At 56.3% G+C, this 26,479-nt stretch overlaps 1 protein-coding gene across 5 annotated transcripts; it reads right to left on the bottom strand.

Annotated features, from left to right (window-relative positions):
- Positions 1 to 14,265: 14,265 nt before the first annotated feature.
- On the bottom strand, positions 14,266 to 26,479 carry FGFR4 (fibroblast growth factor receptor 4). 5 transcript variants are annotated; one of them, XM_010386409.2, is made up of 18 exons: positions 26,355 to 26,479; positions 24,026 to 24,169; positions 23,080 to 23,343; positions 22,912 to 22,992; positions 22,637 to 22,803; positions 21,934 to 22,057; positions 21,238 to 21,428; positions 20,973 to 21,111; positions 20,434 to 20,627; positions 20,214 to 20,359; positions 19,989 to 20,110; positions 18,165 to 18,275; positions 17,882 to 18,072; positions 17,417 to 17,539; positions 17,240 to 17,310; positions 16,856 to 16,993; positions 15,106 to 15,211; positions 14,266 to 14,975 (listed from the first exon to the last, which is right to left on the bottom strand). In XM_010386409.2, exons 2-18 carry the CDS (start codon positions 24,114 to 24,116, stop codon positions 14,826 to 14,828), a joined length of 2,409 nt encoding a protein of 802 aa, XP_010384711.1. In that variant the 5' UTR covers positions 24,117 to 24,169; positions 26,355 to 26,479; the 3' UTR covers positions 14,266 to 14,825. The 5 variants fall into 5 exon arrangements, with proteins under 5 accessions (XP_010384711.1, XP_010384714.1, XP_010384710.1 ...); XM_010386412.2 differs by having other exon boundaries at positions 20,264 to 20,359; positions 20,588 to 20,627; positions 26,296 to 26,479; XM_010386408.2 differs by having other exon boundaries at positions 26,296 to 26,479.

Genomic DNA, 26,479 nt, shown 5'->3' on the forward strand with positions numbered 1-26,479 from the left:
CCTCGCCCAGCACACAAGTTACCATTAATAAATATTCCTTTATTGCTGCATGCAAGAGCTTGTAGTGCTGTCTATTGTGACAGGCACACAGTGTGTGCTTTATTACTATGTACCGAATGAATGTAGAAAGGATGTCTGGTATAGTACGTGGCACAGAGGAAGTGCTCCTTCAAAGTTAGCTCTCTTCCTCTTGAGAAGCTAGGAGGGCCTGGGAATTCAGTCTTGGGAGCCTTGGCTGGGATAGAGGAGGGAAACTGTGGGAACACTGAGGCCTCATCCCACAGATCAGCTCTTCCCCAGCGATAGGAACTATCCCAGCACCTCACCCCCAGTGCAAAAGCTATGTAAATGACCTAAACTTCAGAGGTAGAAAGCAAAAGTGAAAGTCTTTGCCCTTGTCCACTCCCAGGGCAGACCTCTGATCTGTCAGTTCAGCAAAGGCAGCACTGCCCAGTGATGGGGGCGAGAGGCTGAACCAGAACTGATGGCCTAGGACAGGCAGCTGCTGCAGCTGTCCTGAGAGACGCACAGACCAGGGTTCAAAACTTGGCTGGAGGCCACATGCGGTGGCTCACACCTGTAATCCCAACACTTTGGGAGGCCAAGGCCAGCGGATCTTTTGAGGCCAGGAGTTAAGGACCAGCCTGGCCAAGATGGTGAAACCCCATCTCTACTAAAAATACAAAAGTTAGCTGGGCATGGTGGTGCGCGCCTGTAATCCCAGCTGCTACTCACTAAGCTGAGGCAAGATAATTGCATGAACCCCAGAGGCAGAGGTTGCAGTGATCTGAGATTGCACCACTGTACTCCAGCCTGGGTGACAGAGCTAGACTCTTATCTCACACACAAAAACAAAAACAAAACCTGGTTGGGTGATCCTGAGGGTATGAGTTGACTTCTGTGAGTCATCATTTCCATCTGTAGGCAGGGAATACGAATGGACTCTACCTCTTAGGGAGGTTGTAAGGAGACTCCTTAGATCTCTCCCTAAATCTCCCTCCATCTCTTAGAGGCATCTGGAAAACATTGGTGTTTGGCTTTTGCTTTGGCTGAAAGGGAGGGAGAAGCAGAGCGCTCATGGTGCACTGTCGCCACCGTATGACTAGCTGGGGAATTGCATAGGGGAAGGTTCTCAGACCCAGGAAAGCGCATCTGGACTGTGGAGTGTTTTGTTATTGTTATTGTTGTTTGAGACAAGGTCTAGCTCTGTTGCCCAGGCTGGAGTGCGGTGGTGTGATCTTGGCTCCACTGCAACCTCCCAGGTTCAAGTGAGTCTCATGCCTCAGCCTGCCTAGTAGCTGGGACCACAGGTGCTAGGCTGTGGAGTTCAAGGAACACTGAGATGGGCCCCTGCTGCCAGCACCCTCTTCCACTGCCTACAGTGCTTTGGGGGAGTGAGCAGCCTACCCCTGGGCTTAGGTGGTGGTGCCTTCTCTGGCTCTAGAACTTTTGTTGACTTCTCAATGTGGCATTCAAGGCTCCTCACAGCTGGCGCCCTGGACACCTGCTCTGTGCTTGGAACTCAGAGTGACTTAGCCCAGACCTGCCCCGAGCCATTCTCCCTAATTTATCCTCCCTTCTCGGTCCTTCTGGAGCTCCTTTTGTTTTCTCCCTGACTCAGGAGCGTGAAGTGCATTTCCCCGGCGAGCGTGTTCAGTTCCCGAGAGAGTATTCATGTAAAAAGCAACCATTTATGAGTGCCTGCTGTGTGCCCGGTGCTGTGCTGGAGCCTTGTGGGGATTCATTCTACCTACTCTTCACAAACCTCACTGGGCCGATTACTATGATTGTCCCTGTTTTGCAGAAGAGTACAATGAGGCTGAGAAAGGTAAAGCTGTCCACCCAAAGTCATATAGTCACTGGATGTGACAGAGCCCTGCCTGTAACTGTTAGGCCGCCTAGTATGGTGGGGAGGGCAGACAGATCAAGGTTCAAATCCCCTCCCTACCACTCTCAGCTTACTTCCCAATTGTGAGGCTAAGCTTCCTCCTCTATAGAATGGGAGGGCAGCTCCCACAGGCCATAGGGGCTGGCTCAGTGAGGCAGGCATGTGGGTGCCTAACACAAGAGTATAAGAAGTATGCATGTGTGGCCGGGGTATCAGAGGAGGCAGCCAGAGCCGGTGTGGAGCACACCAGGGTACACTAGGGTCCCCTCAGGGAGGTCAGGCAGAGGAATTAGGCTGGCATCTTGCAGGGCTGCCCCTGTGTAGCCCAGAAAGGCTGGAGACAGGACTGGGAGCCCCTGCTCAGGACTCAGCCAACAGGAAGTGGGGGGCTCAAGGATCCAAGCCCCCATCATCTCTCTCCTATGCAGCCCCAACCTATTCCCCCCAAACCCACTTTTGCCTTGTCAGTGCCTTTTGCACTTGGCAGCCTTATGTGGGCCCTTCCAAACACATATCTGACCATGTCTGCTGCCACTGAAAACCTTGACCTTCCACTGTTCACCAGGGACTCAACCCATCACCCAGGACCATGGTACCTGTTGCCACAGCCCTGCCAACTCCGTCACCCTCTCAGGCCTTTGGCCCTCTTCCATCCCCTTGAAGCATCTTGGGCCTTTGCACATGCTGTTCCCATGGCTTGAGATGCTCCTCCTCCCTGCTTAATGTGGAGTTGCTGGAAGCTCTCTTCCAGGGAGGTGGGGAATTGGAGACCTGAAAGAGGAGGAGGAATTTGGAAAACCAGAAGCGGGGAGACTGCTCTAGGAAAAGAGGGCAGGTGCAAAGGGTCCACGCACTGGGGAAAAGGCACTGAAACTAATAAGAATAAGGTGCTGTGCCTGAGGCCAAGGCCAGATGCTGAAGGTCTCCTGTGTGTGTTAAGGAGCTCGGACCACTGCTTGAGGGTGGGGAAGGGTTTGAGCAGGGGCAATTATGGTTTTGTCCATCAGGGATTCCCCTGAGGAAGGTGGAGAGCGGCTTATCAGCATCGTTCTGAAAAACACAGCGCCTAGAGCCACAAGGTCCTTCAGGAATCACTTGAACACCACCAGCAGGGGAAGACTCTGGGCTAGACAGGGGCAGCCCTGCAAGGTCCCCAGCTCAGGCCTGCATCACGCACCAGGCTGAAGCGGAGTATGCACTTCCTGTGGCTGCCAGCAGGTGGCAACAACACCCCACCATGTCCCCTCCAACTCTTCCTTCTGCTTGGAGACCCGTCACAGGGCAGAGAGACCAGAGAGAAAAAAAGAGATGGAGGAGGAAAGGAGAGGACGAGGCCAAGGGATGGTTGGGGAAGGGGCTGGGAAGAGTTGGGATGAAAGGCACAAGGATGGTGAAATTGGGATGCTGCTGGCTTCCTGTTGTTTGTTTCACAGTCAAGCACAGTTTTTTGGTCTGACGACATTTTCATCATCACCTGCCTTGTCCACCCCCCTGTGGTCCCTCCTCAAGCCCCTGAAACACATTGACTCCACCTGTTCACTCAGCTCTCCGTCCTTTCCCATCTCCAGGTTCTCCATCACCTCCTTCACCCTCTCGCCCCCATCAGCTCGTCCCCTTTTATTATTTATTTATTTATTTTATGGTTTTTTTTTTCTTTTGAGATGGAGTCTCACTCTGTCGCCCAGGATAGAGTGTAGTAGTGCTATCTCAGCTCACTGCAACCTCGGCCTCCCAAGTTCAAGCAATTCTCTGCCTCAGCCTCCCAAGTAACTGGGACTACAGGCACCCACCACCACACTCGGCTAATTTTTTGTATTTTTAGTAGAGATGGGGTTTCACCATTTTGGCCAGGCTGGTCTTTAACTCCTGACCTTGCGATCCACTCATCTCAGTCTCCCAAAGTGCTGGGATTACAGGTGTAAGCCACCATGCCCGGCCCCCTTTTATTATTTTTATTTTTATTTTGTTTTTGAGACGGAGTCTTGCTCTGTCACCCAGGCTGGAGTACAGTGGTATGATCACGGCTCACTGCAACCTCCACCTTCTGGGCTCAAGCAATTCTCCTGCCTCAGCCTCCCTAGTAGCTGGGGTTACAGGCGCCCGCCACCACGCCTGGCTAATTTTTGTATTTTTAGTAGAGACAGGGTTTCACCATGTTAACCAGAATGGTCTTGATCGCCTGACATTGTGATCCGCCTGCCTTGGCCTCCCAAAGTGCTGGGATTACAGGCATGAGCCACTACGCCAGGCCACATTCTCCATTCTTATCACCCTGCCCCCCGAACAGTCATGCTAAGTTTTGTGTGTGCGTTCTTGGAAAATGTGTGTTTTCTGTGTCATCATTTCGTGCAAATGGCTTTGTGCTTTAGATCTCATTCCATTTCTTTTTTTTTTTTTTTGAGACGGAGTCTTGCTCTGTTGCCCAGGCTGGAGTGCAGTGGCCGGATCTCAGCTCACTGCAAGCTCCGCCTCCTGGGTTTACGCCATTCTCCTGCCTCAGCCTCCTGAGCAGCTGGGACTACAGGGGCCCACCACCTCGCCCGGCTAGTTTTTTGTTTTTGTTTTTGTTTTTGTTTTTTTTTTGAGGCAGAGTCTCACTCTGTCGCCCGGGCTGGAGTGCAGTGGCCGGATCTCAGCTCACTGCAAGCTCCACCTCCCGGGTTTACGCCATTCTCCTGCCTCAGCCTTCCAAGTAGCTGGGACTACAGGCGCCCGCCACCTCGCCCAGCTAGTTTTTTTGTATTTTTTAGTAGAGACAGGGTTTCACCGTGTTAGCCAGGATGGTCTCGATCTCCTGACCTCGTGATCCGTCCGTCTCGGCCTCCTAAAGTGCTGGGATTACAGGCTTGAGCCACTGCGCCCGGCCTAGATCTCATTCCATTTCTTACTCTTGCCTCTCAGCACGAGATTTCTAAGTTCCCCGCATGTGGCTCTGTGTCCATCGGGTCCTCCACACATTTTGCTGATTCACCTTCCAGTGAGGAACCCCAGGTTGCATCCAGCCCCTCCTCCTGCCTTCCCCACATGGTCACGTGGGAGGATGTGTGTGTGTGTGTGTGTGTGTGTGTGTGTGTGTGTGTAGGGGGCAGTTATATGTTCAGGGCAACATTTCCAGGTCATAGGGCATGTGTATATATACTTAGCTGAATGCTCCTAGACTTCGCTGGGACACCTTCAGCCCCCAGTCCAGGAGAACCTCTCATCTCCTTGCCAGCACCTGGAGTTCTCCAGCTTTTTTTTTTTTTTTTTTTTTTGAGACGGTGTCTCGCTCTGTCGCCCAGGCTGGAGTGCAGTGGTGCCATCTTGGCTCACTGCAAGCTCCACCTCCCGGGTTCATGCCATTCTCCTGCCTCAGCCTCCTGAGGAGCTGGGACTACAGGAGCCCGCCATCTCGCCTGGCTACTTTTTTGTATTTTTAGTAGAGACGGGGTTTCACTGTGTTAGCCAGGATGGTCTCAATCTCCTGACCTTGTGGTCCACCCGCCTCAGCCTCCCAAAGTACTGGGATTACAGGCGTGAGCCACTGTGCCCAGGCTTTTTTTTTTTTTTTTTTTTTTTTTTTTTTTTTTTTGAGACGGAGTCTTGCTCTGTCACCAGGCCGGAGTGCAGTGGTGTGATCTCGGCTCACTAAAAGCTCCGCCTCCTGGGTTCAAGCGATTCTCCTGCCTCAGCCTCCTGAGTAGCTGAGATTACAGGCACGTGCCAGCACACCCATGTAATTTTTGTATTTTTAGTATAGACAGGGTTTCACCATTTTGGCCAACATGGTCTCAATCTCCTGACCTCGTGATCTGCCCGCCTTGGCCTCCCAAAGTGCTGGGATTACAGGTGTGAGTCACTGCGCTCGGCCTCTTTTCATTTCTCTTTTTGGAAACATTTTTCCTCTTTGTGACAGGTAATACATGTACCAGGTACAAAAATCAAAGAAAACAAAGGCATATACAGTGTAAGGTCTTTTCCTCCCCTTACCCCAGCCACCTACTTCCCCTCCTGGGAAGGGAACCAACTCTTGTGCCTGCCTGCCATCCCCAAGCTGTTGCATTTCTGCAAACTCAGGTTCACAGTTCACACCGATGCAGGCACACGCCACACACTGCCCGTGCCTCGAATTTTCCACTCAGCAGTGTAAGGCAGAGACAGTTCCCCATGAGTCCACTTAGGAGTCCTGAAGGGCTCCGGGGGGCCTGGAGGCTCCAGACCTGCAAGGAGCCCACAGCCATATGCCTTAGGCCAGGTGGTGAGGTCAATAAGGCCATGTCAGGCTGCATCCCCGAGTACCAGCATGAGAACGTGAGGCTGGCACTGGGGACCCTGGAAAGGGCTGGCGCTGTGGAATGTGAGCAGTGGCAGGGCTGGAGAGGATGTGGGGAAAGCTGGGTGAGTTCAGCTGTTGGCAATTTCACGCCCCCTCCTCAGCCACTTCTCAGGGACAGGCCCCAGCCGTGGGGCCCAGGTGCCGACGAAGGTCAAATTTCGATAGCAACAGATTAAAAAGGAGATTTCCTGTAGAGGGGAGCCCTCTCCCCCAAGAGGGAGCCGCAGCTGCCCCACACTCATACTCCAGGATTAGGCCAAATCCTACAGCAGGTGGAGGGGTGGCGGGGGGCCAGTTAGGGTCCAGGGAGTGTGAGAAGGGGTGGGCAGTGTGGGGCAGAGTGTACACACCTGACTGTGCCTGTACCTGGGAATGGGTCTTCTTCTTCCCTTCATTCAACAAACACTTTGCTGCACCCCATTTCTGCCTGACGTTGACCTGGGTGGGGATTTTGCAGGGAGGAGCAAGACTGGTAACAGCTGAACTGGATTGAGGGCCACAGAGCATGTGATGGGGACCGTGCAAGGAGACTCCGGAAATGATGGCGGTTTCTGCTGGGGAGGGAGATAGTGGGAGCAGGGCGTGGGGGAGTTGCTTTTCATTGAAAACCTTTCTGTACCCTTCTAATTGTTTTTTAATTGTTGAAACCATATACATGTATTGACTCTTTAAAACTATGGTTCTTGGCTAGGCGAGGTGGCTCATGCCTATAATCCCAGCACTTTGGGAGGCTGAGGGGGGCGGATCACCTGAGGTCAGGAGTTCGAGACCAGCCTGGCCAACATGGTGAAACCCCATCGCTACTAAAAATACAAAATTTGGCCGGGCACGGTGGCTCACGCCTGTAATCCCAGCACTTTGGGAGGCCGAGGCGGGTGGATCACAAGGTCAGGAGATTCAGACCATCCTGGCTAACATGGTGAAACCCTGTCTCTACTAAAAATGCAAAAAATTAGCCATGCGTGGTGGCATGAGCCTGTAATCCCAGCTACTCGGGAGGCTGAGGCAGGAGAATCGCTTGAACCTGGGAGGCGGAGGTTGCAGTGAGCCGAGATTGGGCCATTGCACTCCAGCCTGGGCGACAGAGGGAGACTCTGTCTCAAAAAAAAAAAAAAAAAAATTAGCCAGACATGGTGGCACACACCTGTAATCCCAGCTACTTGGGAGGCTGAGGCAGGAGAATTGCTTGAAACCAGGAGGCAGAGGTTTCAGTGAGCTGAGATTGAACCATTGCACTCCAGCCTAGGCAACAAGAGACTCTGTCTCAAAAGAAAACAAAACTAAGGCTGAGGCAGGCAGATTACTTGAGGACAGGAGTTCTAGACCAGCCTGGCCAACATAGTGAAGCCCTGTCTCTACTAAAAATACAAAAATTATCTGGGCACGGTAGTGCATGGTAGTGTAATCCCAGCTACTCAGGAGGCTGAGGCGAGAGAATCTGAGACTGTATCTCAAAAAACAAAACTAGGCCGGGCGTGGTGGCTCACACCTGTAATCCCAGCACTTTGGGAGGCTGAGGTGGGCGGATCACGAGGTCAGGAGATCGAGACCCTCCTGGCTAACACAGTGAAACTCCGTCTCTACTAAAAATAACAAAAAATTAGCCGGGCGTGGTGGCGGGCGCCTGTAGTCCCAGCTGCTCAAGAAGCAGAGGCAGGAGAATGGCGTGAACCCAGGAGGCGGAGCTTGCAGTGAGCCGAGATCGAGCCACTGCACTCCAGCCTGGGTGACAGAGCGAGACTCCGTCTCAAAAAACAAAACTAAACTAAACTAAACTAAACTATGGTTCTCAAAGCGTGACCCTGACTCCCTCCCCAGACCAGCAGCATCTGGGTAGCAATGCAAATTCCCAGGCTCCACCCCAGACCCACTAAATACAAAATTCCTGGGGGGAGGGTGTCCAGCATTCAAGCCCACTAGATAACTCTGACATACGCTACAGCTTTGGAGCTACTGATTTAAAAAATGCAACCAAGCCCGGCATGGTGGCTCACGCCTATGATCTCAGCACTTTGGGAGACTGAGATGGGCAGATCACCTGAGATTGTGAGTTTGAGACCAGCCTCACCAATGTGAAGAAACCCTGTCTCTCAGGCATGGTGGTGCATGCCTGTAATCCCAGCTACTCGGGAGGCTGATGCAGGAGAATTGCTTGAACCCAGGGGGTGGAGGTTGCAGTGAGCCGAGATCGCAGCATTGCACTCCAGCCTGGGTGACGAGCGAAACTGTCTCCAAAAACACAAACACAAACACAAACAAAACACAACCAAAGCTTGCATCGTGGTGCTCACAGTCTGGGAAAAGGAGACTGTTCAGAGCATCCCTCTGCTACAGAGACAGCTGCCAGAGCCTGGGAATGGGGCCCAGCCTGGAAGCCGACCTGGAATGGAGGACCTGAGGAGGCTGCCCAAGAATTGAGGCTTGAGTGACATCTGAAGGGCAAGTGGGTCTCGGCCACATGGGAGGTGGTAGGAAGAGTGTCCCCTGGAAGGAGTGGCCTGTGGGAGGGCCCTGAAGGGGCAGGGACTGAATGCCATGGGGCTGGAGGTAGGAGCACTGAGACAGGCACCTCTGTGCTTGGGTGTGGTGTCTGTCCATCCACCCCTGTGTGTGCACATCTCAGTCACAGACATCCCCTGCTTCATGCACATCCAGAGCCTCTCCTGATCCTCGGAACTACTGGGCTGACTAGGGTGTGGGAGTGGGCTCTGCAGTGGGACAGGCAGGGCACCTGGCCCTGAGCACCGACTTTCTCACTTTCCCCCGTGTGACCCTGGGCCAGTCACTTCCACCTTCAGAGCCTCAGTGTCCACATCTGGAAAATGGGGCAAGAAAGCCTTTGTGGAAGGGCTGCCAGGAGAAGGAAATGAGATCATGGCACCCACGCAGTAACCTACCCCTGGAAGCCATTCCCCCCGGAAGCCATTCTTTCCTGATCTCTGTGCGGCGACAGCTGTTGTTTACAGAGCACTTAGAAACCGCGCTCTGAGGTGGGTGTCGCCATTCCTATGTGACTGGTTGGAAAAACGAGGCTCAGAAAGGGTAACTTTGGTCCTACAGGTTGAGCAACCCTAATTCAAAAATCTGAAACCTGAAATGGTCCAAAATCTGAAACTTTTTGAGCACTGACATGATGCCACAGTGGAAAATTCCACACCTGACATATTTGCTTTTTGTTTCTTTTTTTTTTTTTGAGACCGTCTTGTTCTGTTGCCCAGGCTGGAGTGCAGTGGAGCAATCATAGCTCACTGCAGCCTCGAACTCCTGGGCTCAAGTGATCCTCCTGCCTCGGCCTCCCAAGTAGCTGAGACTACAAGTGTGCACGACCACACCCGGCTACTTTTTTATTTTTTGTGGAGATGGGATTTTGCCATGTTGCCCAGGCTGGTCTCGAACTCCTGGGCTCAAGCAATCCTCCCGTCTCAGCCTCCCAAAGTGCTGGGATCATAGGCATGAGCTACTGCACCGGGCTTTTTTTTTTTTTTTGAGACAAGGTCTCATTCTGTCGCCCAGGCTGAGTGCAGTGGCACAATCTTGGCTCACTGCAACCTCCTGGCTCAAGCAATTTTCCTGCCTCAGCCTCCCAAGTAGCTGGAATTACAGGCAACCACCACCACGCTTGGCTAACTTTTGTTTTTGTTTTTGTTTTGTTTTGTTTTTGAGATGGAGTCTCTGTCACCCAGGCTAGAGTGCAATGGTGTGATCTCTGCTCACTGTAGCCTCCACCTCCTGGGTTTAAGCAATTCTTCCACCTCAGCCTCCTAAGTAGCTGGGATTACAGGGACGTGCCACCATGGCCAGCTAATTTTTGTATTTTTAGTAGAGATGGGGTCTCGCCATGTTGGCTGGGTTGGTCTCGAACTCCTGACTGCAGGTGATCCACCCGCCTCGGCCTACCAAAGTGCTGGGATTACAGGTGTGAGCCCCTGTGCCTGGCTGGCCAATTTTTGTATTTTTTTAGAGATGGGGTTTCACCATTTTGCTCAGGCTGGTCTTGAACCCCTAAGTTCAGGTGATTCATTCACCTGCTTTGGCCTCCTGAAGTGCTGGGATTACAGGTGTGAGCCGCCACGCCCAGCCCCCTACTTTGCTGATGGTTCAATGTACTCAGACTTTGTTTCATGCTCAATATTATTTAAAATATTGTATAAAATTACCTTTAGGTTATGTATACAAGGTATATGTGAAACATAAATTTTGAATTTGAAACATTTTGTATGTGAAACATGAATTTTGTGCTTAGATGTAGGTCCCGTTTCTAAGACATCTCATTGTGTATATGCAAACATTACAAACTCTGAAAAAATCTGAAATCTGAAACACTTCTGGTCCCAAGCATTTCAAATGGAGGCTACTCAGCCTGCAGCTCCTCCCCTCCACCGTGTGCCTCCCCCTCCCTCCCAGGTGCTGATTCCTCAGCCAGCAGCCGCCGTCCCTCCGCTAGGGCTTCCCAAGTCAGTCATTGTCTTGCTGCCACCAGCCTTATGCACACAGCCAGCAAAAGGCAGAGTCCAGAGGTGGGCTCAGTGCTTTTACTTTCCTTTTTTTTTTGAGACAGAGTTTTGCTGTGTTGCCCAGGCTGGAGTGCAGTGGCTCGATCTCGGCTCACTGCAACCTCCGCCTCCCAGATTCAAGCGATTCTCCTGCTTCAGCCTCTCAAGTAGCTGGGATTACAGGCGCACGCCACCACACCCGGCTAATTTTTTGTATTTTTAGTAGAGACAGGGTTTCACCATGTTGGGCAGGCTGGTCTTGAACTCTTGACCTTAGGTGATCCGCCTGGCTCGGCCTCCCAAAATGCTGGGATTACAGGCATGAGCCACCTTGCCCGGCCTTCTTTTTTTTGAGACGGAGTCTTGCTCTGTCGCCCAGGCTGGAGTGCAGTGGCATGATCTCTGCTCACTGCAAGCTCTGCCTCCCAGGTTCACGCTATTCTCCTGCCTCAGCCTCCTCAGTAGCTGGGACTACAGGCGCCCGCCACCATGCCTGGTAAATTTTTTGTATTTTTAGTAGAGACGGGGTTTCACCATGTTAGACAGGCTAGTCTTGATCTCCTGACCTTGTGATCCGCCCGCCTCAGCCTCCCAAAGTGCTGGGATTACAGGCATGAGCCACCGTGCCCGGCCTGGCCTCAGTGCTTTTTCTATGGGCCCCTGTCACTGGCTAGAACCCAGGCAGACCAGGGAGGCCAAGCCCCAGCTGCTGCCATGCTGCCTGGAGCAGGAAGGGGAGGGCAGAGAGCTGGAGCATCAGAGCTCGAATCGGGGAATTAGCAGTATCTGTGTCATTCTGACATGGGACATCAGGAATGTGGAATGGCCCCAGAAAGTGTATGCCTGCCAGGGATGCTGGCAGGGAGGGGGTGCAGGGTGGGCAGCTGAGCCCCTCCCAGTCCCCAGGACCCACCAGGTAGCAGCTGCTCCTGTCACTCTGAGTGACCTGGGTCTGGTCTCCAATGTGCACATGGCCTTCTGGGAACCTGGGGTTCAGCCTAGCCTGGAGCCCCATTCTTGTGACCCTGGGCATCAGTTTCTCCACCATTAAGTGGGAAGAACCATCTTGATTTGGCAAGGCTGTGGCGGGGGAGCGCATGGCTGCTTGAGCCTGGCACTGCAGCAGGCTCATGCTGGGAAATTGGAAAATGGGGCTGTTGTTCCACATCCCCTTAGAATAGTGTCCTCACACATGATTCTAATCTCCCAATCCTCTCCTTCCCAAGGGCAAGTCCAAGGGATCTGCTTCTCCTGTGATTGGCTGGACAGGTGGACACAGTCAGTGGACAGTGACCCCCAATGGGAGGCTATACATTGGAGAGTGAGGCTCAGTCAGAATGTCCGGGGTTTGGGAGCTTTGGGAGGCCAAGGTGGGAGGATTGCTTCAGGCCAGGAGTTTGAGACAAGCTTGGACAACATAGCAAAACCCCATCTCTACAAAAAATAAAAAATAATTATCCATGTGTGGTGGCACGCACCTGTAGTCCTATGCACTTGGCAGGCTGAGGTGGGAGGATTGCTTGAGCCCAGGAGTTTGAGGCAGCAGAGCCATAATCATGGCGTCACTGTACTCCAATCTGGGCAATAGATCAAGACCTTGTCTCAAAAAAAAAAAAAAAAGAAAGAAAGAAGGAAAGAAATAAAGAAGAGAGAGAGAAAGAAAGAGAGAGAGAGGAAGGAAGGAAAGAAGGAAGGAAGGAAGGAAGGAAAAGAGAAAGACAGAGAGAAAGAGAAAAAAAAGAAAAGAGCGGAAGAGAGAGAGAAAGAGAAAGAGAAAAAGAACGAACGAAAGAAAGAATGAAAGAAAGAAAGGAAGGGAGGGAGGGAGGGAAGGAGGAAGGAAGGAAAAAGAAAGTCGGTCTGGGGGCTTTGGGGAGTTAGTGGGGGTCTTTGAGAGCAGTCCGCCTTTGGAAGCTGCCTCTGGAGCCACCTGCAGGGGAGGGAGCAAAAGGGAGGCTGGATACCTAGGACTGAGAGGGGGCACTCGGACACAAAAGCCCCAGCACTGGCTCCCAGGGAAGCACCGCAGCCCAACCCATGGTCCGCCACCTCACGCCCTCCCCCAAGCCTATGTGCATCTGCACTGTGCTTCGCTTCATCCTAAACCCTAAGCCCCAGGAGGCAGGCGGGACAGGCGCACCCTACTCATGGGCAAGGACAGTGATCATCAGAAAGGTGGCAGTGCTGGCCTCAGGAGCCACGGCTGGACCCTGGAAGCACTTTAGGGAATAGGGTTCTTTTTTTTTTTTTTTTTTTTGAGACACAGCCTTGCTCCCTAGCCCAGGCTGGCGTGATCTTGGTTCACTGCAACCCTCGCCTCCTGGATTCAAGTGATTCTCCTGCCTCAGCCACCTGAGTAGCTGGGACTACAGTGCATCCCACTACGCCAGGCCAATTTTTGTATTTTTAGTAGGACAGGGCTTCACCATGTTGTCCAGGCTGGTCTCGAATTCCTAACCTCAGGTGATGCGTCCGCCTCGGCCTTCCAAACTGCTGGGATTACAGGCCTGAGTCACCACGCCCGGTCTGGAACAAGGTTCTTGAGGGAAGTGGTCAGGTGACTCCCTGGATCCTGCCCTGGAGGAGGTACTGCTCTGGGGGGAAGAAGAGTTCTGTTTGGGAGACTGTCAGCCGGAGAGGCTATGGGGAGAGGTGTGAGGAGCTGCAGAATAAGGATAAACAATCATGAGCACTGCTCAGTCTTCCAAGGAGGCCCCAGCCTCCAATTCCTCTATCTGACCCCTCTGACCGCGTATGTGTTTTCAGCCACCACTCCCTGGGGGCAGATGGGGGCAATCCCAGTGGCCTCCATAAAGGCTGTCCTGGTTGGGCAGTTCTGTCCCAGCCTGAGGCCTGTGGGAAAAGGCAGGAGAGTGCCGAGCGCTGTGTCAGACACCATGCCTAGGCTCCCCATGGCCCACTCAAGGCTCAGGGGCTGGAGAGTAGCAGTACATGCCAGGATGGGGCCAGGGAAGGCTCCAGGCTCAGAGCCCTGAGAAGCTGCTCCCTCGGAGGGGCTCTGAGTACAGGGCTGTGACGGCTCCCCAGTGGAAGACCAGGCAGGCAGGGGCAGCTGCAGCCCAGGCGGGCAGCAACCAGCTGCTGCCTGGGAGATTGGCCAGGGTAGGGCAGGCATGGCCCCCACAAGCCCCCAGCCTGAGCAGGCAGAGCGTGGGAGCAGGCCATGGCCTAAGGCTGGCTTTCAGATTTTCACGCTGTGTTAACGGTCAGCTTGGTTAATGCTGAGCAGATGGGGGAGGGGGGCTGCCTGCTCCCCCGGGGACAGCTGCAGGGCACACATGCACACACACATGTGCAGAGGGCACAGGAGTCCCACCGGGGATGGTGCAATGCGGACTCAGCCCATTAACATTCATTCACACCGTTGCAGACACAAGATGGTGCTGGTGGGACCGGCGGACCAAGACAGGCACACACTGACTCCCGGGGCAGGGGAGGTGGCAGAGCCCACAGCCCGGTCCAGTGCCCTCAGTCCGTGTCCTGCAGGCAGAACTCTCTCCTGGGGGATCCCTCCATCCCACTCCCCTCCATGTTGCTCAGGGAAGACCTAGGCATACAGAACTTTATTTCAAAAAAATAATTTATAAAACGCCATTTGCTCCTGTTTTGGGCAGGCTTCCAGCTCCTCTGGGCTCCGGGGCCAATGCTCCCATCAAGATGCTGGGGCAAGCAGCAGCAGGGGGAGGTGTGGGGAAAGGGGGTTCAGAGGCCCTGAACCTCCTGCTGGTATTGGGAGGCAGGAGATTTAGCATAGCAGCTCTCCAGCCAGGCTCAGCCAAACCCGAGATGGAGGCTGAGCGCCAAGGTCCAAGAGGCCGAGCAGAACCCTGACATTCGGCCTATCAGGACACAGGCACTGCAGCTCCAAGGGCAAGGGCACGGCCTTGAGATTTGAGTTGAGCTGTAGGTTGGAACCCAAGGCCAGAGCAGGAAGCCTTTACGAACTCCAGGACCAAGAAGGGACCTACCCAAAGCAGAACCAGAGACCTGGGACAGCACTCTGGGCCAGGGAACCCGTACTGCCAAGGTCAAGCACTGTGCCAGGCTGTGGCTGAGCCCCAAGGCCCAAGGCCACCAGTCTATGTGCCTGCACAGCCTTGAGCCTTGCTCATGTCTGCACCCCAGACCCAAAGGGGAAGGAGCTGGATCCCAATGGCAGGGGGTCATGGCTGAAGACGGAGTCGCTGGAGGAGCAGGTGCTGCTGGTGTCCCCACCAGCAGGGGAATAGGGTCCGAAAGTCAGGCGGAGGTCGAGGTACTGTGGGGAACGGAGTTGGTCAGCCTCTGCAGCGCCCAGGATGGGATGGGGTGCATGTCCACGTGGTCAGGCCAGATGAGGCCTGGAGGGGAGCAGGCAGAGGGAGGTGGTGGGTGGGAGGGGGCTGTACCTCCTCAGAGACGGCCAGTAAGACCTTGTCCAGCGCCTCCACCAGCTGCTTGAAGGTGGGCCTCTGGGAGGGTGCCGCATGCCAGCACTCACGCATCAGCCCGTACCTGGGAGAGGTGGGCCGGAAGGTCATAGGGAGCCTCAGGCCTTCAGGAGGAAGGGGAGGACTGGGGGTTCTCTGGGTGGGGAGTTTGATGAGGGATAGGCGGGGTCATCAGTGGAAGCCAGGCCAGGACGCTCCACTAGGCTGAAGAGCAGGAAGAGGAAGACGAGGAGGAGAAGGAGGAGAAAGAGGAGGAGGAGGAGGAGAGGAGGAGGAGAGGAGGAGGAAGAGGAGGACAGTAGGAGAGGAGGAGGAGGAGGAGAGGAGGAGGAGAGGAGGAGGAGAGGAGGAGGGAGAGGAGGAGAGGAGGAGGGAGAGGAGGAGGAAGAGGAGGAGGAGAGGAGGAGTAAGTGGAGGAGGAGAGGAGGAGGAAGAGGACGAGGAGGAGAGGAGGAGAGTAGGAGAGGAGGAGGAGGAAGGAGGAGGAGAGGAGGAGGAAGAGGAGGGGAGGAGGAGAGGAGGAGAGGAGGAGGAGGATGAGAGGAGAGGAGGATGAAGAGGAGGAGAGGAGAGGAGGAGGAGAGGAGGAGGAGAGGAGAAGGAGAGGAGGAGGAGAGGAGAGGAGAGGAGGAGGAGAGGAGGAGGAGGAGGAGGATGAGGAGGAGAGGAGGAGGAGGAGAGGAGGAGGAGGAGAGGAGGAGGAGGAGGAGGAGGAGGAGGAGAGGAGGAGGAGAGAGGAGAGGAGGAGAGGAGGAGGAGAGGAGGAGGAGAGAGAGAGGAGGAGGGGAGGAGGAGGAGGAGGAGGAGGAGGGAGGAGGAGGGGAGGAGAGGAGGGAGGAGGAGGAGAGGAGGAGGGAGGAGAGGAGGAGGAGAGGAGGAGGAGGAGAGGAGGAGGAGGAGGAGAGGAGGGGAGAGGAGGAGGAGAGGAGGAGGAGGAGGAGGAGGAGGAGGAGAGGAGGAGGAGGAGAGGAGGAGGAGGAGAGGAGAGGAGAGGAGAGGAGAGGAGGAGGAGGAGGGGAGGAGGAGGGGAGGAGGAGGGGAGAGGAGGAGAGGGGAGAGGAGGAGAGGAGGAGGAGAGGAGGAGGAGGAGAGGAGGAGGAGGAGAGGAGGAGGAGAGAGAGGAGGAGGAGAGGAGGAGGAGAGGAGGAGGAGGAGAGGAGGAGGAGGGGAGGAGGAGGAGAGGAGGAGGAGGAGAGGAGGAGGAGAGGAGGAGGGGAGGAGGAGGAGAGGAGGAGGAGGGAGGAGAGGAGGAGGAGAGGAGGAGGAGAGGAGGAGGAGGAGGGGAGGAGGAGGAGGGAGGAGGAGGAGGGAGGAGGAGGAGGGGAGGAGGAGGAGGGGAGGAGGAGGAGAGGAGGGAGGAGAGGAGAGGAGGAGGAGGAGAGGAGGAGGACGAGGAGGAGAGGAGGAGGAGGAGGAGGAGGAGGAGGAGAGGAGGAGGAGGAGAGGAGGAGGAGGAGAGGAGGAGGAGGAGAGGAGGAGGAGGAGGAGAGGAGGAGGAGGAGGAGAGGAGGAGGAGAGGAGGAGGAGGAGAGGAGGAGGACGAGGAGGAGAGGAGGAGGACGAGGAGGAGAGGAGGAGGAGGAGAGGAAGAGGACGAGGAGGAGCTGTTGTTAGTGTTGTCCTTCTGGCCGGCACAAACCCTGAGGCCATGGTCAGGGCAGAGGAGGAGGACTGGAAAGTGGGGGTCGAGGGCAGGATGAGGCCTCACAGCTCTGGGGGGCAGTGTGGGGGTCGGTCCATCCGATGTCCCTCCCGCAGCAGTGAGAACAGCTCCTCCACCGGGATGCCAGGATACGGGGAGCCCCCAAGGGTGAAGATCTCCCACAGCAGGACCCCAAAAGACCACCTGGAGGCAGGGCCAGGGCTCAGTGTGGCCCAGCGCCCTCCCTAAGACCGGGGCTAGGACGGGGGACCCCACAAGCATGACCCACCCCAGCTGGTAGGGAATGGGCTCCTCCTGGAGTCTGGTCCCACTCGGATCCCAGAACAAATCTGAAGGAGCCCTCGAGCACATGACTCCTGGAGCCATGTGACTTTGGGCAGTGCCTTGCCCTTTTTGTGGGGTAGGACAGTGACCGCTGGCAGGACTCACACGTCACTCTGGTGTGTGTACACTCGGTCAAACAAGGCCTCGGGCGCCATCCATTTGACAGGCAGGCGGCCCTGGAGGGGAGGGAGGGCCTCAGTGCAGAGTCCCACAAGTCCCCATGCCTGCCCCCCAGGCCCAGCCCCCCTCCACTCCCATCCAGTTCTGCCCTGTCTCCCTCACGTTGCTGGTTTTCTTATAGTAGTCAATGTGGTGGATGCCACGGGCCAGCCCAAAGTCAGCTATCTTCATCACATTGTCCTCCGTCACCAGCACATTGCGGGCAGCCAGGTCCCGGTGGATACACTGCAGGGATTGGGGGCTTGGGTGCATCAGGACACCTGACCTTGAGCTAAGCACACACCACCCCCAGCAGGCCCAGGGGCAGGGGCCCTCCGCCCACTTTACAGAGGAGGAGGTCAAGGTTTAGAAATGGGAAACGCCCTCTCCTGTGTCCCCTCTCCCCTCTCCCCTCTAGGGAAGTGTGAGGAACAAGTGGGGAAGGCAGGAAAGCGTGAATGCCTGGGGACACTGAGGTGGGGTCATGAAAAAGAGCAGAAAGGAAGAAGTTGGGGACATTCAATGCCACAGGCCTGAGAGAGTGCAGCTGGAGAGACTGAGAGGGGCCCAGAGCCCTACCGCCCGTACCTTCCGGGACTCCAGATACTGCATGCCTCGGGCCACCTGGTAGGCGCAGGAGACCAGGACTGGGAAGGAGAGCGGCCCCTCACTGCTCCGAAGACCGTCAGGGCTGAGGTCGGGGCCTGGGGGGCGCCGGGCCCGCAGGAACTCCCGCAGGTTTCCCTTGGCAGCACACTCCACGATGACATACAGGGGCCCTACAGAGGGAGTGGAGGGAGCTCGGAGAGACTGCCACAGCTTTGGCTCTGTACCCTGATGGCCCATGCAACCAGCCCCGCCTTGGCCCCACCTTCCTGGGTGCAGACACCCAGCAGGTTGATGATGTTCTTGTGTCGGCCAATCAGCTTCATCACCTCCATCTCCGAGACCAGGTCAGCCAGGTCCTTGTCAGAGGCATTGTCTGTAAGGGCAGAGATCGGGTGAAGAGGCTGCCCTCCAACTACATGAGGGAGCATGCAGAGGCAGGGGCAGGACGAGGAGCACTGGACCAGGGCTACGTAGGTCTAGGGCTGAATCCTTGCTAGGCTGTGTGGCCTTGAAAAAGTCTCCTAGTGTCTCTGAACCTCAGGGTCATCTGTGGGAAACAGAGCAGTGGGTCACACCCTACCTGTCACAGCAGTTGCAAGGATGCAACCATATCAAGGATCTAAGAGGCAGGCCTTCCAGCGGGCAGGTCCAGGAAACAAGAGAGAGGGGAAGAGCTCAGAGCAGGAAGGAAGCTGCCTCTGGAGGGGTTAGCGGTAGTCCCTACATGGGGTCAGAGCTTCTGGGTGCGGAAAGCAGGCTGGCACCCTGGTGTCTGTTTGACCAGGGCCTGGCGTCCAACTGGCCTGGGAATTCAGGGAGCCGGCGGCAGGCAGGGCGCAGCCAGGGAGCTTGGGAAGAAGGCTGCTCTGGCTTCTCTGGCTGGGCCCCTGGGGCTGACCCGTGGCCCTGGGCCAATGATATAACACTCCCCACCCACACACGCCAATGTCACAATGCACATTTCTCAATCCCTGCCTCCCAGGGAGCACCAGGTGGCCCCAGCTGCGTAGAGAGGAGGGGAGGAGCAGAAAAGCAGTTGAGGCCATTCTTGCAGGGGGCGCTGGGGAACTGCAACGAGAGGTCCTGATGGGCAGGGTACGGGAGTGTGCCTGGCAAGAGCACCCTGGGGGCTGGGACTGGGACTGGGTGCAAGCAGAAGGGCTGTCCTCCTAGAGCAGTGGACTCGGGGGGTAGACCTAGGGAGGGTCCAAGGGAGGCTGAGGGTGTGTCTGGGGGGAACCACAGGGAAGGGGGGGAACCACAGGGAAGGGGGTGGACCACAGGGAAGAGGGGGAACCACAGTGAAGGGGGGGAACCACAGGGAAGTGGGGGAACCACAGGGGAGGGGGGGAACCACAGGGAAGTGGGGGAACCACAGGGAAGGGGGTGGAGGACCTGGGAGGCTGACAAGAGGTGAAGTCAAGGCCGACACAGACTGACGCTGACAGAGGATATCAAGCCTGTCACACCAAATTCTTCTCATCATCGTCACCCCAATGGGGACGATTTAGTGAGCCCTGACTACGAGCCAGGCACTTTCCACAATCCCTGGGCTGAGAGTAGGGACTGTTATTTACCCCATATGACATGAGGGAAAACTGAGGCTCAGAAGTCACTTGCCAGGGTCAGGAGCAGAGCTGAACCGCAGGTTTAAGGGTGGGATCCCACAGCCTCTCCCAGCTCCAGGGCTCACCTGGTAACACTGTGATCCCCTTCTATCAGTCCCAATGCCATAGCACCTCCTCCAGGCTGCCACATTCACCTTTTATTTTTATTTCTTTTTTTTTTTTTCAGATAGGGTTTCACTCTGTTGCCCAATTTGGAATACAGTGGCGTGATCATGGCTCACTGCAACCTCCAACTCCTGGGTTCAAGGGATCCTCTTGCCTCAGCCTTCCTAGTAACTGGGACTAAAGGCACACACCACCACACCCAACTAATTTTCTTATTTTTTTTTTTGTAGACATGAAGTCTCGCCATGTTGCCCAGGTTGGCCTCGAATTCCTGGATTCAAGCGATCCTCCCACCTCGGTCTCCCAAAGTGCTGGCATTACAGGTGTGAGCCACCACACCGGGCCACACTCACCTTTGAGCATCTTGACGGCCACAGTACTGGCTTGGTCAGGCCGGGCAGGGTGCATGCCAAAGGCCTCTGCACGTACTACCTGCCCAAAGCAGCCCTCGCCCAGGGGCTTCCCAAGCACCAGCCTGGAGATGGAGAAAGTCCATGCCTCAGACCTCCGAGTCACTCCTGCTGAGGGCAGGCTGCAACCTGGCGCCTGCGTCCCTGCCCCCCCACAGCTCAGCGCACCTGTCCCGGGGGAACTCCCACAGTGGGTCGAGAGGTAGGTCTAGACTCACGAGGCCGGCGAGCAAGGCGGGGCCGCTGGAGGAGAGACGTACGCCTCGCACCAGGGATGAGCTTGACTTGCCGGAAGAGCCTGACTCCAGGGAGAACTGCAAAGTGGGAGACTTGGTTCTGCCTGCTAGAGTCAGGCTGCCACACGCGAGGTGGGGGATGCGCCCAGTACCTGTCGGGCCAGAGGGAAGCGGGAGAGCTTCTGCACAGTGGCGGGCGGGCGGGGGTGCCGGCCGTGGAGCGCCTGCCCTCGATACAGCCCGGCCAGCAGCAGGAGCACAGCCAAGGCCAGGGAGCCCGACGCGTACAGGATGACATCCGTATACCTGGCCTCGGGCGTTGCTGTGGTCCATGTGAGGTCCTCCTCTGCCCTCGCACATGAACATATACAGACAGACAAACTGGTTAGTGGTAAGACTGGCCGCCCCATGTGCCCTAACTCAGTCCCTCCCAGCTCCCAACATACATGGTGACACACACAGAGGAAGCTGTAGTTATGCCCAGTCCCATAGCTCAGCCAAGGGTCACATGGACGGCCACATACGGACAGGCACAGAGGGGCTGTCATACAGCTCAAACTCACGAATCCACACACTGCCCCCCAGGCCAGACCCCACAAGCCAACAGAGACTGACCACCCAACAGGCCACAGCCCCCAGTGCTGGCCCAGAGGGGCATCTCGCAGCATATTCTGGCCCTACAGGTGCTTACCTGACAGCACCGTGAGCCAGGCAGACTGGTAGGAGAGGCCGATAGAATTGCCTGCGAGGCAGGTGTACTCGCCTGCATCCTCGGCTGACACGTTCCGCAGGTACAGGACCTCCACCTCTGAGCTATTGATGTCTGCAGTCTGGGGAGGGGGACATACTCTGGGGTCACAGCAGGGCCTGGGGCCACACTGTGGTCAACAGGGAAGCTGGGGAGCCCCCAATCCTGGGTGGGAGAAGAGTGGGGCCCAGGCTGGAGCACGGTGCACCTTTAGGACTTGCACATAGGGGAAGCCGTCGGCCCCGAAGCTGCTGCCGTTGATGACGATGTGCTTCAGCCACTGGATGTGGGGCTGGGCATCGCTGTACACCTTGCACAGCAGCTCCACGTCACTGCCCACCACGGCTGTGGTGTTGGCCGGGAGCCCAGCCTGCAGGATGGGCCGGTGCGGGGACCGCTCTGGGGACCAGGCAAGGTAGTCAACCCTCATCACTGGCACCCATAGAAGCACCTGTTTGCCTCCCTCCAGCCTTCCTCAAGTTCAAGGGAAGGACCTTTCTGCAGCTTCTTGTCTGTCTCCTGCTTACCCTGTTTCAACCTTCCCTGGCTCCCCATTGCTTCGGGGCAAGGACATTTCAGCCTAGCACTCAAAACCCTCCACCACCTGGCTCCCCATATAAAAGCCACACCTCCGAATACGCTGGCCTGCAAGTGCATGGCATTCATTATACTCAGGCCTGCAGCAAAGGATGCACCCTCTGCCTGGATGTCCTTCTTGTTTTTCCTCTTGGCAGACCCCTGCTCCTCCAGCCCCACATTAACCCCTGTGCTTTCCCCTGACCACCTGGTCACCGAGCTGCTTGATTCATCTGAGTCCATCCTGCCCGCCAGACTAGACCCCACCAGAGGGCACGACTGAGCCCAGGATGGGTCAGGCCTCCCCCGTTTCCGGCCCCGCACTCACCCAGCACATCCAGCAGGTAGTTATAGCGGATGCTGCCCACAGCGTTCTCCACCAGGCAGGTGTATGTGCCGCGGTCCGAGGGCACCACGCTCTCCATCACAAGACTCCAGTGCTGGTGGCGCAGCTGCAGGCAGAGGGAGTGTCCGGGATCACCAGACCATGTTCACCAAGGGGGCCAGAGCACCAGGGGGCTAGATCCTCATCCTGCCCACAGGCTCTTCTCAAGCTCTCTAGGACCCGAGAACATCAGGTCCAGGCCAAGGACTATGGGACAAAGGAGAAGGCTCCCCAGAGTGCTTAAGCCTTGGGTTTGAGCCTTTTGAATTTCAGCTCTCCCTCTCCCTGGCTGTGCCACTCTGAGCCAGCCCTTGCCTTCTCTGAGACTCAGTTGCCTTATGATAGCATGGAGCCAACCCTGCAGGGTCTCATTAAGATGATGAGATGCTAAGGCTTATTGAGACCAACCAGTCAGTGATTCTTCTCACTTTCCAAATGGAGTTGCTGAGGCTGCGAGGTTAAGTCACTTGCCAGAGAGTAGCAGAAGAGGAACCAGAACTGCCCAGGTCCATAGTCCAGGGCTCCTTCTGGGGCCCCGCAATTGCTTTCCTCATTCAATGGATTTATAGGTGTGCTTGTAGGCATGAGGGGACTGAGGAAGGAGTGAGAATGAGGCAGCAGACGGTCTTCGAACCCAGAGACTCACCCGAATGCCTCCAATGCGGTTCTCCCCATGAAAGGCCTGTCCATCCTTAAGCCAGCGGATGGTGGGCGTGGGGTTGCCTGCAGCTGGACAGCGGAACTTGACGGTGTTCCCAGCCGGTACTGCATGCAGTTTCTTCTCCATGCGCTGGGGGTGTGTCCAGTAGGGTGCTGGACGGGAGGAGAAGGCCCTTAGAATGACCATGTGTTCCCACACAGACCTCTTCTCAGTGATTCAATGAGCAGCGGGGACACAAGTCCTTGAAGACTTATACTCACCTTGCTGGGGGTAAATGTGCCCATATGAGGAGTCCCTATGGGACTTGGGGTCCTCATCATCGTTGCTGGAGGTCAAGGAGTCTACATCAAGGACAGAGGGAGGCATCTGAGGTCTAAGAGGGGCAGGTCTCTCTCCCCAGGCATCCCTGAACTGCTAGAGTCTCTTACCATCTATAATCAAGGTGAGATTTTGCAGGACGATCACGGAGCCTCGTGCCAGGCAGAGGTAGCGGCCAGCATCCTCAGGTAGGAAGCTGGCAATCTCTAGGCGGCCCCTCCAGCCCCGTACACGGCCAGCAGGTGCCAGGCGACTGCCCTCTTTGTACCAGTGGCCACCACGCTCAGCCCGCCCACAGCACAGCCGCACAGCCTGCCCAAGGGCTACTGTCAGCTCCTGCTCTTGCTGCTCCATGCTGGGAGCCAGGCAGGGCTCTGTGGGCAGAGGGCAGAGGTCAGCAGACCCCGCAGCCCCATCTGAGGCAGCCTCCTGCGTACAGAGAACACGCCACACATGCACGGCACAAGCACCTTGCGACGCATGCTGGAGGAGCCACCGCTCCTTGACACCCGCACAGCCACATGCTGCGGATGCCACACCCAGGGCAAATGCCACACTCTTGGGGCATGTCACGCACACAGCATTTAGTGCACATGACACTGGCCAAGACACACACACACACACACACACGGACACACACACACACATGGCACATGCTATTGGTGCCACAAACAGGGTCATGCTGCACTGGGGCATATCACCCTCATAATGCATATACCATACATGCTGCCTGGACCTCCTAGGTCACGCATCCAGTGCACAGAACACACACACACGCGCGCGCACACACACCCAGGCAAGGAGCTCACCACCAGCTCTGCAGCCCAGCTTAGGGCCCTGCACCCTGCAAGGCCAGTCCTCTCTCGCAGACACAGAGATAGATGGATGCTTGCTGGAAGCCAGGCACTGACTGAGTCTCAGTGGTTGAGCCCTGCCCTGCTGCCACTTTCTCAGGGCCTGGGCAAGGATCCTTTCCAGCTTTGCTCAGCCCAGCAGCCCCCTCCTGGTGCCCACTCTTCCCACCCCTGCCACCCTCTCCCACCTCAGAAGCCATACCCAGCTCCACTTCCTCAGAGGCCTCCAAGGACAAGACTGGAGGCCCAGGCACACTCAGCAGGAACCCCAACAGGGCCAACAGCAGCCGCATCTCCTTCCCACAGCTCTCAGGCACCCAGGCTGGACTTCCCACCAACTGCCTTCCTAAAATAGGGAAGGAAAAGAGCTCCTGCTACACGTGCACCTTTGCGGGGGCTTTTCCCTTATTTTGCAGATGAGGAAACTGAGACAGGAAGTGGCCAGTAGATGCGTCCAAGTCCCTAGCCAGGCTGTGGCAGTGCAGACTGGAACCAGCTCTGCTGTAGCCAAAGCCTGAGGCCTTCCTACAGTAGGTTGTGCAAGGGATCTGGGCTGGGCTTCCTGCTCTCCTTGAGTCCTGCTGGGACCCTGGCACACGTTCACAGAAAGCAGTTTTGGGATTCTTTTCTTGGAGGGAAGCAGAGAACGGAGACTATCTTCTGCATGCTCCCAGCACACGTAATTTATTTTTTGCTGAATAAATGAATTGATTGCCGAAGAGCCAAAAAACAAAGTGAAAAATGATACAAGGCCAAACTTCAGCATCTGGATGTTATCTGATCCAATCCCCACTCCTTATAGCATTACTGACATTTCCAGAGCTGGGCGCTCACAACTGACAAGGCAGCTCCTTCCGTGGCAAGCAGGACCGCATCCCTGAATACCTCTGCTTGTTATGCACCAACCATCTGAGGTACACACGGTTTTGTAAAGAATACAGACCCTAATTATCCATCCACCAGAGCCAACTTCAAATCCCGACTCTCATCAACTTGTAATTCCTTGTCTCTGTCACTGGGTTGTTATCCTCATAGGACTGTTTTGAGGATAAAAGAGACAACGTGCATCGGCACTGGGCCCACAGAGTGTTGGAATGTTCTTCTCCCTGTGCTCGGCCCTAGAACTGTTCACCTGTTGCCCTGGGTCTGCCCTCAGCCAGTCACCTCTGGTTCGGGTGATGTTACTGTCAGGCTGTGATGTACACACACCCCAGCTGGCTATCCTCTTCCAAATGCTATCAAGGATGCCTCTGTTCCCCAAAATAGAACACTCAGAACTGAGTCTCAGCTGGGACAAAGGAATACGGTGACCACTGCAGTCCTAGGGGCCTATGGGTGGCACTGGTGTCTTTGGATCTACCCTGTGTGGGAAGCCTATCACACCTCCTTACCCTTGGTCACTGCCACTCCACTTCCAGTCCATCTGGCTTCCCCTGCCCCGACTCAGGGCAGGTCATGGCCATCTCTTGCATGGGCCTTTGGAAACATTCTCTCCCTGGGCTCTTCAACCTTCATCTTCCAGCAGAGTTTTTAAAAACTACAAGTCTGCCATGTCATGCCCCCAGCTTGCAAGCCCTTAATGGCTACCTGTGCCCAGCAGGATTCAGCTCAGCATCCTAGGGCTCCCTCTCTTCGGCTGCCTGTCTCTTTGGTCACACCGTCTGTCCCTTCAGGAGCGCTGAAGCCATTGGCTTTCAAAACTGGTCACATATGCTCTCTTGCCCATCCCTCTGTGCCCCCCATTCTTCTTCTCTACTTGACTCAGATACTGCTGTCTCTGAGCCCACTTCAACTCTCAAATCCGGTCGGATCCTCCTTGGTAAAACTCCCTACCAAGCTCGGCTTGGCAGGGAGGGCAGCTCTTTGGGTACACAGCTTGGGCTGGGAGTGGGTGGGGAGGCCCGGGGATTTTATTCCTACCCCAGGCTGCCCTGATATCAGAGTCCGTAGTCGAGTCACCCGTAGCCGCTGACCGACCATCCCACACGTGGGAACGGAGGGCCTGCCTTAGGCATCAGACAGTCCTGGGTTCTCCTCCAGCTTCCCGCACTTGCGGTGGAGGCCCCCGGGCGCTAAGTGACTGAAACTTTCGGGGCCTCAGCTCCCTCATCTCTGCCGCCGGCGGGAAGACAGCCGCAGGGACAAGCGCGCTTGTCCTCCCCCAACCCTTGCCGGGCCAGCCTGGGGGGAGGTGCGAATCAATGGGTCCCGAGGGTAGCTGCACAGGGCCAGCCTGCCCCCGCCTCGGTGGGCAATGAGTAACCAGCTCCGCGGCCAGGGTGCTCTTTGGACGGAGCGGGACAAAAGGCCCTCTGTGCACTGCGGGTTACTGATTTACTGCCCCCTCCACCCCCTGCCGCCCGGCGGACGCCCAGGTCCCCTGCGCCGGGAGGGGCAGTCCCCGCAACCCCGCCGCCACTCGCCCCCTGGCGGCTGGGAGCGCAGCCCGGGCCCGCAAGGGTTCCGGCTCACCTCGAGCCTGCGTGACTCCGCGCCCTGCACAGGGTCCTGCTCGCCTGCCTCCTCCTCACCTGGCTCCTCTGCCGCCTCACTCACAGCTCCAGCCGGCCGCGACCCCTGCACCCGGCGGGGTCCGCAGACAGCCCAAGCGCTCCTCAGCCGGGAGCAAGGAATGTACCAGCGACGGCGGCGTGGC

The sequence above is a fragment of the Rhinopithecus roxellana genome, chromosome 3 (genome assembly GCF_007565055.1).
Source record: "Rhinopithecus roxellana isolate Shanxi Qingling chromosome 3, ASM756505v1, whole genome shotgun sequence".
Lineage (NCBI taxonomy): Eukaryota > Metazoa > Chordata > Mammalia > Primates > Cercopithecidae > Rhinopithecus > Rhinopithecus roxellana.

What these genes read in the sequence shown, in the direction of transcription:
- FGFR4 (XM_010386409.2), bottom strand. Translation starts at nt 24,116, where the DNA reads ATGCGGCTGCTGTTGGCCCTGTTGGGGTTCCTGCTGAGTGTGCCTGGG. An exon ending in CTCTGAGGAAGTGGAGCTGG is followed by an intron (nt 23,344 to 24,025) that starts GTATGGCTTCTG and finishes CTCTGCCCACAG; the next exon opens with AGCCCTGCCTGGCTCCCAGC. An exon ending in GGGTGTCTGCACCCAGGAAG is followed by an intron (nt 18,073 to 18,164) that starts GTGGGGCCAAGG and finishes CTCCCTCTGTAG; the next exon opens with GGCCCCTGTATGTCATCGTG.